This window comes from Phyllopteryx taeniolatus, chromosome 2 (assembly GCF_024500385.1).
Source record: "Phyllopteryx taeniolatus isolate TA_2022b chromosome 2, UOR_Ptae_1.2, whole genome shotgun sequence".
NCBI classification, from domain to species: domain Eukaryota; kingdom Metazoa; phylum Chordata; class Actinopteri; order Syngnathiformes; family Syngnathidae; genus Phyllopteryx; species Phyllopteryx taeniolatus.
This window is the reverse complement of record NC_084503.1, coordinates 23,459,144-23,472,158: the sequence shown is the minus strand read 5'-3', so window position 1 is coordinate 23,472,158 and position 13,015 is coordinate 23,459,144. Positions and strand designations below refer to the sequence as shown.

The 13,015-nt window shown below is 41.5% G+C and overlaps 1 protein-coding gene across 2 annotated transcripts in view; it reads left to right on the top strand.

Annotated features, from left to right (window-relative positions):
- Window positions 1-1,009: 1,009 nt before the first annotated feature.
- sv2ba (synaptic vesicle glycoprotein 2Ba) overlaps window positions 1,010-13,015 on the top strand; it is a 31,446-nt gene continuing 19,440 nt past the window's right edge. The window contains exons 1-4 of one of the 2 annotated variants that reach the window (XM_061765449.1): window positions 1,010-1,162; window positions 6,534-7,145; window positions 12,073-12,098; window positions 12,210-12,253. In XM_061765449.1, the coding sequence (XP_061621433.1) occupies window positions 6,659-7,145; window positions 12,073-12,098; window positions 12,210-12,253 (557 nt within the window). In that variant the 5' untranslated portion in view covers window positions 1,010-1,162; window positions 6,534-6,658. Of the gene's footprint in view, window positions 1,163-6,533; window positions 7,146-12,072; window positions 12,254-13,015 lie in introns of both variants that reach the window. The other variant, XM_061765448.1, reaches the window with a different exon arrangement.

Sequence of the window (13,015 nt, the reverse complement as noted above, 5' to 3'; positions counted from 1 at the left end):
GCACGGTGACCGACTGGTTAGAGCGTCAGTCTCACAGTTCTGAGGACCCGGGTTCAATCCCCGGCCCCGCCTGTGTGGAGTTTGCATGTTCTCCCCGTGCCTGTGTGGGTTTTCTCCGGGAACTCCGGTTTCCTCCCACATCCCAAAAACATGCATTAATTGGAGACTCAAAATTGGCCGTAGGCATGACTGTGAGTGCGAATGGTTGTTTGTTTCTATGTGCCCGGCGATTGGCTGGCAACCAGTTCAGGGTGTACCCCGCCTCCTGCCCGATGACAGCTGGGATAGGCTCCAGCACGCCCGCGACCCTAGTGAGGAGAAGCGGCTCAGAAAATGGATGGATGTTTTAAGCAAGGAATTTTGCAATCCCGTATCGGATGAGCTATAGTCGCTGCCTATGGGACGACAATTTTTTTTTCAATCGCAGCAAATTATTTTATGGTAAGAATAAATTTTGTGGTGGGTTTAGCTCTGACTTTTTAATAAGACAATATTATGGTGTATCACATTTTGTAAGGACTGGCAGGTCGTGTCTGTTTTAGGCTCCACCAATGAAAGTCTGATGGGTGAAATCTGATAGGTAGTCAAAATAATCAAGCAATAGGGCTGAGGTTAGGTTTAGTGTAGGGGTTAAGATTATCAGTAGTGTTAGGTTTAGAGTAGGGGTTAAGGTTAGGTTTTGGAACATAATTAAAAACATATCGTGTTCTTGCTGTGAAATAGAAGGATCAGAGTCAGATGGACGTACGGAAAAAAATTCTGCCTTGGTGGAGGTCTCTGCTCTACTTAATTCTACATTAGTTTTTAACTACAGATACATAGATGACAATGCAAAAAGTGCACACACAGAGAATCATAATGAGCCAGCTACTGGTGTCCAGAGACCTTTTAATAAGAGATCTCAGCAGTTTGGGCAGCGTGTCACAGACAGGACCATTCCAATCCATGCAGGGAAGGGGTCAGGCTCCTGTGGGGATGATCCCGGTTGAGGCAGGGTGGGGATGGGCTGGGGGGTATTATATCGTGAGGTTGAATCCTAATCCCTCAGGCTTGACTGCATCACGGTCTCAGGATAAACTGACATGTCAGTTTTGGATGTTTGAAAATGCCCCTTGGACCTTTATCTTTTGCTCAGATGTGGTTTAAAGGAAGGCCCTGTCTGGTAAGAAAACTTTATGATTAACTTTATTTTACCTATCTAACAAAGGGAGTGCTCATTAATCAGTATTGTTGTATTCCAGTACAATAAAATCTACAAGCTGAGGTCCAGGTTGTGGCCCAGCTAAGCCTCCATTTTACTTTGATCAGGACTAAAATGTCACTTATGCATCCTGATGGATACACCCTTACACATTTAGTACTAAAGGTATGGACATTACAGCACAATTCCATCAGTGTGAGTGACATTTAGGTCATTATTACCAGTTAAATGAGTTTGACAGGTGAGTGGACACCACTGACATTTGTCCTTTAACTCGCTAAGGTCAGATGAGATTATAGTCAACTATTATTTTACTCACACGTAAAACCACTTCTGGAGATGTCATAGTGTTTTTTTCGATGGGTCAAAAAAATAAAAAATTATTTTAGGAAATTGACATATTAAGAGAGACTGCGTTGGAGTTTTTAGTCTTTAACATATAAAAATACATGAACAGTAGCCATTTTATTATTGTAGTTGCTAAATAAATGCCTATTTTAAAAGCCTTTAATTAGGCTTAAATTAAATAAAATATCACTCCACAATGGTGGCGGAACCTTTCCCCGATGGGAAAATTATTTTTGAAAAATTATCCGTACCAGGGTTAAACAGTTGCCATCATGAAACCCTCATGAACTGGACAAGTTTGCACTAAAAGTTAACCATTGTTTATATTAACACAAATAAATTATACAACCATTTATCACGATTGTATCTTTTTTATTTATATATTTGTAGGTATTATATATAGTACATTTTTATTTAATTATTGTCATTTGAATAAAATAATGACCAAGGCGAAATCGAAAGTGTAGAAAAATGTACAATAAAAGTTACATTTCTTTTTATTTTATTTTACGTTTTTTTGTTTTTTTTGTTTTTTACTTTAAATATAGATATTTTATTATTGTAATGTAAGGTATATATTTTATTATAAGTATGCATTTTAATGATAAAGGTAAAATGTGAGGGTGAGTTGCGTTGGATATGCATTTTTAAAGTGCAAAACAAAGTTAACCTCTCTTAATAGCAATATATAAAAATACTTTTATTTTGTTTATTTACTATAGATGTTTTTATATTTCAGTTAATTTATATATTTTTATTATTTACATTTAATTTTAATGACAAAGGTGAAATGCGAAGGTGAGTTGTATTGCAGATACAAGCTTTAAGATTGTTGTTGATCTGATGTTTTCTGATGTTTATTGTCGTATGCACAGTGAAAACAGAATGGTAGCACCGAGCAATGAAATTCTGACTTTGCTCGTCTCCCTGCACTTACACGAAGAAAATAAAAGTATTTGAAAAAAGAAAAACATTTAATATTGAAGATAAAGAAAAAAATACCTATATAATGTGCAAAGATGTACAAATTCGACTTCAAGTATTGCAGGTTTCAGAGGGATTGCAAAGTGTTAAGCATTCAAGTAAACAGGATTACAAATGAAAAATGTGGTTCACAGATTGTGCTGTCATTCGTTAAGGAGTCTGATGACGTGGAGGTGGCACGACTGTTGTAAATGTGGTGTAGTGTTATGAAGGCTACTCCACAAATGTGTTGTGCAGTTTCAATGACATGCCGGAGAGCCTTCCTGTCCTTTATGGTATAGTTCCCATACCATACAGTGACGTAGTTGGGCAGGATGCTTTCCACTGTGGATCTGTAGAAGTTACTGAGTAATTCACAGATCAAAGGTTGTGGGTTCAAATCTGGGCTCCGGCCTTGCTGCATGGAGTTTTATTGTTCTCGCTGTGTCTACGTGAGTTTTCTCCGGGTACCCCGATTTCCTCTCACATTCCAAAAACGTGCATGGTAGGTTAACTGAATACTCTATTTAAATTGTCCTTAGGTGTGAATGTGAATGTAAATGGTCGTCTCTCCGTGTCCCCTGCGATTGGCTGGTGACCATTTCAGCGTGTACCCTGTCGCTCACCCAAAGTTAGCTGCGATAGGCTCCAGGGCACTGCTACCCTAATGAGGATAAGTTGTACAGAAAATGGATGGATATTATATTCAACTGTTTAATAATTATCCCTGTATACAATTAACTCAAGTTTATCGCAGGGGATATGGTCCAGACCCATAAGGGGAAAATGATAGATAGTTCTAATTTTTTATCCTTTCACCCCTCCCACACATTTTAATTCCATTTAAACTTAGTAAAACACACTTAAACTTATTAAAACACACTTTTTAATGTCAAGAAATGGAAGACTATCGTATAACACTGAGCATGTTGCGGAATGTTGTACTCATACTGCACTATGTTGCGCAACACTGAGTTCGTATTTGCCACTATACTGTACACGCCCATAAAGAACGATTAATGTTAAGTGTTAGTGGTTCTTAACGGGTTTTTACTAGGGGTGTAACGATACATTTTGGCAGAGATTCGATTCATATCATGATTCGTGGTTGCCAATTTGATTCAAGGACGAGATTGAAATGATTCAGTGTTTGGAAATCGATTCAGTAACTTCATCCATTCTCAAGACCGCTTATCCTGTTCGGGTCAAGTCAAGTCGCCAGTCAGTCGCAGGGCACATACAGACACAGACAACCATTCGCACTCACATTCACACCATCACTGAGTGACGGTGTGAATGTGAGTGCGAATGGTCACTGAGTCACTGAACTGAACCCATACTGCCCGCAGCAAAGTCGGGCGAGTGTACCACTACACCATCAGTGACCCGATTCAGTAACTTTTTAGCCAAAAACTCAACCAGTGTGACTGTGACATACTGTAAGTACCGGTTATTGGGCAGTGCAGGTGAAATTTCCTTTGTTTCTTGAAAATGTACCAGGTAAAATGAATTATGCATATAATCAGGCTTGTGAAGTAACAGAATACATGTAATGGGATTAGGTAATCAGAATACAAACTGGTAACGTAATCAGATTGCAGGTACATCCAACCATCCATACATTTGACTCCACTTATCCGAGGTCAGATCGCGGGGTCTGTAGTCTTAGCAGGGAGGCCCAAACTCCCCTTTCGCCAGTCGTTTCGTCCAGCTCTTCGGAGGGGATCCCGAGGTGTTCCCAGGCCAGCCGAGCGTTGTAGTCTCTCCAGAATGTCCTGGGTCATCCCCGGGGTCTCCTCCCTGTGGGACGTACCCAGAACACCTCACCAGGGAGGCGTCCAGGAGGCATTCTAATCAGATGCCCGAGCCACCAAATCTGGCTCCTCTCAATGCGGCGCAGCAGCGGTTCTACTCTGAGCCCCTCCCGGATGACCAAGCTTCTCACCCTATCTCCAAGTGAGATTTTAATGGGGGAAGAGACCGGCCGTTGATTTTGAGCCCCAACCTTTTCCAGAGTTAGCAGTTCTTAAGATACTACCGCTACCTGCAAAGGCAGGTCTGAGGTTTTGGATTTGAATCCCTGGTGCTCCGTGTTCCTCCTGCTCCCACATTCAAAAAACAGCCATATTAAACATTTACAGAACACAGAAATATATATCTCTATATATTTTATTGATATTGAATTTGTCATATTTGGTGTTGGAATAATCCAAAAGTAATTGAAAGTAATCAAGTTACAGTTACTTTAAAATTGTGGTACTTGTATTACGTGACTGAATACATTTTTTAACAGGTAACTCGTAACTATCAGAATACATCTTTAAGAAACCCTCCCAACCCTGGATATAATAGACAAACAATAAACATTATAACAGATAATAATAATAATAATAATAATAATAATAGCGGCACGGTGGACGACTGGTTAGAGCGTCAGCCTCACAGTTCTGAGGACCCGGGTTCAATCCCCTTCCCCGACTGTGTGGAGTTTGCATGTTCTCCCCGTGCCTGCGTGGGTTTTCTCCGGGCACTCCGGTTTCCTCCCACATCCCAAAAACATGCATGAATTGGAGACTCTAGATTGCCCGTAGGTGTGACTGTGAGTGCGAATGGTTGTTTGTTTCTATGTGCCCTGCGATTGGCTGGCAACCAGTTCAGGGTGTACCCCGCCTCCTGCCCGATGACAGCTGGGATAAGCTCCAGCACGCCCGCGACCCTAGTGAGGAGAAGCGGCTCAGAAAATGGATGGATGGATAATAATAATAATAAATGGTTTCCAAATCAGCCTCACAGTTTGGAGGACCTGGGTTTACAACTGTCACTGATGGTGTAGTGGTACACTCGCCTGACTTTGGTGCAGGCAGCGTGGGTTCAGTTCCCACTCAGTGACGGTGTGAACGTGAGTGCGAATGGTTGGCCGTGTCTATGTGTGCCCTGCGACTGACTGGCGACCAGTTCAGGGTGTAGTCCGCCTTTCGCCCGAAGTCAGCTGGGATAGGCTCCGGCGTCCTGCGACCCTAACCAGGATAGGCGGTGTTGAAAATGGATGGATGGATGGGTTTACAACTCTCTCCACTCGCCTGTGTGGAGTGCCTGTGTGGGTTTTCTCCGGGTACTCCGGTTTCCTCCCACATCCCAAAAACATGCATGGTAGGTTGATTGAAGACTCTAAATTGCACATGGAAATAACAACATAGAAAAAGTAAAAATCTTATTGTAATTGAACACAAAATATGTAATGCTCAAATGTTCTCAATATATTTGTCACTCGTCACGATGTATGACGTAGTGGTTACGTAGCTCTGAGACGCGATGACCAAGTTACCATCTGTCATGAGTGAGACACTCTACAGTATGCCTGCTCAATGCTCTCTTTCATTACCTTGGTCTTTGTTTCTTAGTATAGTATTGGCGTTAGCGTTTAGTTTGTTTACCAACCTTTTAGCTCTCGATGATTCTATTATGAGGAAAACCTGGTTGAAATGCTCACCAATTGATGTTTGGCCTCGCTTGCTTGATTTTAGTTGAGTGTGGCTTTTCATATTTCTTATTTTCCACGACTTGTCGTCGGTGGCGGTCAGCAAACAGTTTATTGCATGACCCTCATGTTTTCTTATTGCTATTTTTTTATTTCTGCAAATCAAAATGCGTCCATACGTCTGATTTAAGATTCACAGGACACTCCCCAATGTCTTCAACAAACAAGAACAATCCAGATGCCTTGATTCAACCTTTGCGGATTCCACTCGTTAAGTTTAGAGCGCTGCTCAGTGGCGTGCTGCTCAGTTATATTTCCTGCAGTGTGCATGCTCATCTCACATGATCCCCTGCGCACTGCGGGAGATTTTGTTTGCTTCTCAGACTATATATATATATATATATATATTGAGGTTCTTGTTATCAGCGATACTGGCCCTGTATTTACATCTTGCAGTATTGCATTCCACTATTGTTCACTTATTGCATTCTTGGGGTCCTTTGAAATTGTAATCAGGATGGCAACATGTTTATTATGTTTTAGGTTGAACCTGCGAAGGTCAGAGTGTGTCGTCACTGCCGCTGAGGACTTGGAGCAGACCAGGACGTCTCGGAGCACCAGAAACCTGCAAGCCTGCTAGCTCAGCACCAGGAAGTCCGGAAGAAACTATGAATGACCCCTATCAGAACAACATCAACCAGCAGGTGACTGAAGCGGGCGAGTACACGTACAGCCAAGGGGACGACGGCGGCGGTCAGGACGGATACCCTTACCAGACGGAATACCCGCCCCAGGATGAGGATGCCGCCAGTGATGCCACCGAGGGTGCTGACGAGGATGAGCAGATGTATGAGGGCGAGTACCAAGGCGTGCCGCATCCGGACGAGATCAAGGAGGCCCGGCGGGCGGCGCGCCAGGAGGCCAAGAGAAAGGCCCGGCTGGCCGCCCAACAGGAAGACTACGATGAGGACAACCTGCCCGAGCAGTATGAGACCATCATGGAGGACTGCGGACATGGTCGCTTCCAGTGGATGCTCTTCGTGGTCCTGGGCCTGGCACTGATGGCTGACGGTGTGGATGGGTTCGTGGTGGGCTTTGTCATGCCCAGTGCTGAGAAAGACATGTGTATATCCAACTCAGACAAGGGCTTGCTGGGTAAGTGGCGGAGAAAGAACCATCAGAGGTTAAAATACATCCCAAGAAGTTTGAGAGCATAAATAATCCCTTTCACACTGACCATCAATGCTGGTAATTCACGGCTTGTGTTTTGTGTGAAATGTATCAGATGACAATAAATGGGGGGTTGACCCAGGAAAGAAAGGTAGTATCAGGATGGTTGCTTCATTAGTTAATTGGTTGGTTGGTTGGTTAGACCCCCACCCCTTGCGCCATCCTTACCCATTTAAGAGTAACAAATTAACTGACCGACCGACGACCCATCCGTTCGTCTGTCTGTCCAACCAACTAACTAAACAACATGTCAATATAAATGGACATGCATTCCCTGATATGAAGGACTACAGTGGCACCAAAGGTTTAAAACAGGCTAAATTTAAATGGAGATCCAAGATCACAACCTGTTTTCGGCCGACTTTTGGATTAATGGTTGACCTTTTGACTGTGCAACAATAATGCTTTAAGATGCCACAAGATGGTACGAAAGCAGGCTAATAGCGAAGTAGTAATTGTAGTAATCTCGACTGACTAAAATCTTTGTATTACAATGTCGGGGAGGAGTTTAGTTTAAACTGCGTAGTAAGCAAAATAAATTATCAGACAGTCTTTACCATACGTATTTTTGCTCTGCTGAGTGGCTTTTAAAAAGTTCAAGCGAACAAACGCTGGCGGTCTCATTATTGCTTGAAAATTGGTATTTTTACGAGTTACTAGGACTACATACATGCAGACTTCGATGCATTTTTTCAAAATAAAATACAGCGAACCTCCGTATATTTCCCATTTTGTGCTCTTTTTACAAGGCCCTAAGATGCCGCAAGATGACGCTAAAGCCATTACTAATAGGAAGGTAGTAATTTATGTGAAGGAAATATATTGAAGAGATACACCTCAACTGAGAACCTAAGGCCTGCTGCACACTGCGCAATGCGGTTGAACCCGATTGGACTGGTTTATTGCATAAAAATAAGAGTTGCCGACACACCCCTGCACATTGAGCTATTTGATATATGGATGCCCTGAATAGCGAGCCTATTTAGACATTTGATGCTGTATAGAAAGTATATTGTACTTTATTACATTTCTTAAACCATAAAAATCTAGATTAATAGTTAAGGAAGAAACGGGTTGCTAAAGAGAGTGGACGTGGGTGGGAATAAAAGCGAGAGTGTGGATATTTGAAAGGAGTCTGGCTGACTCCATTCATTTGAACGTACCCAGCGAGGTACGTGCCGTTTGCGTACATTTTGGTCACAAGCTTTGCTTTTTCATCCACAGGCACATTATATATTATAAATATATTATCGATGTACAAAACAATATTTGATGCTTTATACAGTATATGCCAATTACTTGGCTTGGGGGGCCGTGGCAACCATTCTGTGTCTCACTTGTTTAAAATCTGGAAATGTATTTTCAAGTGGTTTGGGATTTTAGTTGATTGATTTAAACTAATAATATAGACAATTATTTGGGGGGCGTTTTTTGCCATTTGCAACAGTGCTCAGTCCCGTTGCTTTCTAACAAGAGACAGAAGAGTACTGTTTCTCTTGTGAAGGGTAGTGGAAGAGGGGCTTGGAATCAGTATGCAGCTCGGGTCAAAATCACAGGGAAATAACATCTGTTCCTCCTCCTGCAAGAGCAAATGAAAGCCTCTCATCTAGTTTCAGCAGCCTGTTGCAGACCTAGACTGTACATCATTTCATCTTAACAACCAGCTTCAGGGATACTGTAGTGTGGGAGATGGATGAGGACGCGGGTGGTGATTGCATCCTGCCGTGTGTGGGTGTGTGTGTGCGTTTTTTTTTTTCCCGGTCAAATACAGAACATGTTTCTGCAGTGGCAGAGGCCGGCGCTATGCTGTCAGACACGCTTCGAGCCTCTGATGGGTAGAGCGGGAGGAAGGCCCCGGCGTAAATGAGTTGGCGGCGTCTTGTTTGTGCAGAGCCAGAGGGGAGCGTCAGGCCGTTGGCGCTGAGAATATGAAACAGATCTACAGAATGATCCACTTTGATTCACACTCATGTTCCTCGAATGGGGGCACAGATGGGATTCAGAATAAAAATTATTTGCTTCTTCCTCTTAATGGACCACATAATCATTTCTGAACTGGACCTTTTCTTTGCTCTTAACCAGAAGGATTGGAAGGACAATCCAAGTAGAAACGTGTTTTAATACTTGACTTTTATCATCAAATGGATTCTTATGTTCGACAGGTGTTAAAACGCAAAAGTGTCAGGCTCGAGGTTATGTTTTGATCACAGTTAGTGACTTAGTCCATTGGTTGGTTAGATGGTTAGTTGTTTAATTGGTCGGTCAGTCTGTCGGTCTATCTGTCAGGTGGGTGGTTGGTTTGGGTGGTCCGCTAGTTAGTCCACCAAGCATCAAAATGTTATTAAGGTAATTGGCTGGTTGGTAGTTATATGGTCATAGATTGTTTGCTTGTCTCGTGGGCTAGTTAGTTGGTCAGTTGGGATAATGGTGGTTGGTTGGATGGTAGGTTAGTTAGTTAATTGGTTGGTTAGCTTTCACACCCCCGATCTTGGGCTTTCTGCGTTGCTAGGCAGAATCCATACAGTCTTGATCACAAAACCATCAAGGAAACAACTTAGAGCCCCGGAAGGATTGTGTAATTGTTTTCACATTGAATCACTGCTCTGTATTCAATATAAAACAAAAGACTGCAAGATCGGTCATTTAAGGGCACTTCCTTCTTTGCTTAACGCCTCTGCTTTAGGGGAGAACTTGCACGATGTGTTACATAGAAGGAGGCGTGCTAAGAGCGTCAGGCCACTAATCCACAGGGAAGGTGCAGACGACAACTCCACGTGCCGTTAAGCCGTTTATGGTCATGCTGTGTTTAGGGCCGGATAGTAAAACAGAGCAGGTTGGGAGGCACGGATGACTAGGAGGTCTATTCAATCCCCTCGAGACATAAGGAGCAAGTTCATAATGGTTTGCATCTAATGGAAAGCGCGGCGGGTCGTTGTACAAAGCTGTACAGAAATGGCTCAACTGGACTTGAACACCTGCTGACCGAGGCAGTGCCATTAACACATCCTTAATGGCAGCAGAATAACATTTGCCAGGAGCCGACTTCAACGTTTTACGACGCTGACCTTTATTTCTTATTCCAGCTGCATGAATATTCATCCATCTTGATCGCTGGCATCAACGTGAAGTCAGTCTCTAAAAACATATATAAAGAAATCAAACGGGCACTTCTATTATTCTCATAGAAGTGGGAAGGGTGCCTCTCGGTGGTCGTGAGATGTATTTCTATTGCCGGACACTCACAAGCCATATAAGGTAAAGTGACACAATCTAATGAGTACAAAGCTAATAATGTTCACTTTTGAGCAACACAGTCAGGGACGTATTTAAATAAAATGGGCTGAAATAGTATAACATAAAAACAACATTGAAATATAAATTACAAAAATTCTTATTTGATTATAATTGTTGCATATGTTTAGATCCTTAATAAAAGTTTCAATTTCTTTTTGGTCTGGGTTGTTCAAAGATGCATATAAACTGCTATAATAATTGTAAAATATCTCATTTATTTCTATGGTGACTGTGTACAGTTGCCATTTGAATCTTGAAAGGCTGTAATTAATGATTTTTTCTTTATGATGCTTAAGTTGGTTCGCAAGAGATTTTCCTAATTTATTATTGTACTCAAAGTTAGTGTGTCTTACACTGTTGTTAAAAATCTGTTCATTTTTTATAACGTCTAATTGATTCAATACCTGGACCCGCCTGTGCGGAGTTTGCATGTTCTCCCCGTGCCTGCGTGGGCTTTCTCCGGGCACTCCGGTTTCCTCCCACATCCCAAAAACATGCATTAATTGGAGACTCTAAATTGCCCGTAGGCATGACTGTGAGTGCGAATGGTTGTTTGTTTCTATGTGCCCTGCGATTGGCTGGCAACCAGTTCAGGGTGTACCCCGCCTCCTGCCCGATGACAGCTGGGATAGGCTCCAGCACGCCCGCGACCCAAGTGAGCAGAAGCGGATCAGAAAATGGATGGATGGATGGAAAAATTCTTTATGAATAAATACAATACAAATACATAAAATTCAACATAATTTATGATAATGTATTTTCATTTATATTGTCTTGTTATTTTATGTTATTAAAATTCATCGTTGTCATAACATAAAACATAAAACATAAACATAAAAATTAGACAAAATAAATAGAATTTATTTAAATTTAATTTAAACTGTTAAAGATTTAATCTGAACCTAATTTAGATTTAGTTTAAATTCAATTTGAAATTGCGTTTCTTCAATTATTTATTTATCTTATTTTTATGTATTCATTTATTTCATGTTAAAAATGAATTAATTTAAAATAAATATTGAAATAATTGTTACAATAATTTATTAAATTAGTTTGTCCGTAATTTTATTTACTTTTTATTTAATTACATTTATTTATATACAGTAAGTATTTATTTCTATGTCTGACATTTTTACATTTTGACATGACATTTTATTATTCATATTCTTTCCTGGTTCAATTTAATTATTAAAGTCATGGAACTCCTGGACAGAAAGAAATTAAGTGAATAATACATTTTGTATTGCTATTTTCTATTATTACATTATATCAATATTAAATTCATGTTATTTTTTAAAAAGTTATTTTTTTCTGTTGTGGGTGTATTTTGCAGCGTTTGAAATATTTATCCACTCTTAGCTTGATAAAGTAACCAAAGTAATAGACACAGCTCTCAATATGCTGTCAATCAAAAGTAAGCATGATTGTCTTCTGAAATACAAAATGTTTGTATTCATTCATCTTATCTACTTGTAGTGTAGGTGTATCTCATATTGTGGCCAGTGAGTATACTGTATATGTCACAATGAGTAGCGCGTGGTGTACCTTTGTCCTTTAGGCTTGCTGGTGTACGTGGCCATGATGGTGGGTGCACTAGTGTGGGGCGGTCTGTGCGACAAGATGGGGCGCAGGAAGTGCCTGATCTACGTGCTGTCCATCGACCTAATCTTCTCCTTCTTGTCGTGCTTTGCTCAGAGCTACGGCTTCTTCCTCTTCTTCAGGTTCTGCTCTGGCTTCGGGTGAGATGCATACACATTGTACGTAGTTTAAATTCATATTCATATACAGCGGCTGAAATAAGTGTTTAACACGTCACCATTTTTCTCACTAAATATACTTCCAAAGGTGCTATTGACCTGAAAATCTCACCAGATGTTGGGAACAACCCAAGTAATCCATATTTACTAAGCAGGTAGAACAAATAAGATCAGAAATTAAGTAAAAATGTGAAATGACACAGGGAAAAAGTATTGAACATGTGAAGAAAGGGAGGTGCAAAAAGCCATGGAAAGCCAAGACAACACCTCAAATCTATCAATAATCAAACAGCAATCCAGTCTCTTGTCAGTGCAAATGAATATCAGCTGTTTCAGTGCTAACTGATGGCCGACAAAAAGGTCTCATTGCCAAGGTGTGAGTCAAGACACATCTCAAGATTGATAAGAACAGAGAGCTGTCTCAAGATGATCGCAAACTATCCATCCATCCATCCATCCATTTTCTGAGCCGCTTCTCCTCACTAGGGTCGCGGGCGTGCTGGAGCCTATCCCAGCTGTCATCGAGCAGGAGGCGGGGTACTGAACTGAACTGGTTGCCAGCCAATCGCAGGGCACTCGGGATTGAACCCGAGTCCTCAGAACTGTGAGGCTGACGCTCTAATCAGTCGGCCACCGTGCCGCCGATCGCAAACTAATTGTTGCAAAACATAACGATGGCATTGGTTACAGGCGCATATCTAAGCTTCTGAACATTCCAGTGAGTACAGTTGGGGCCATAATACG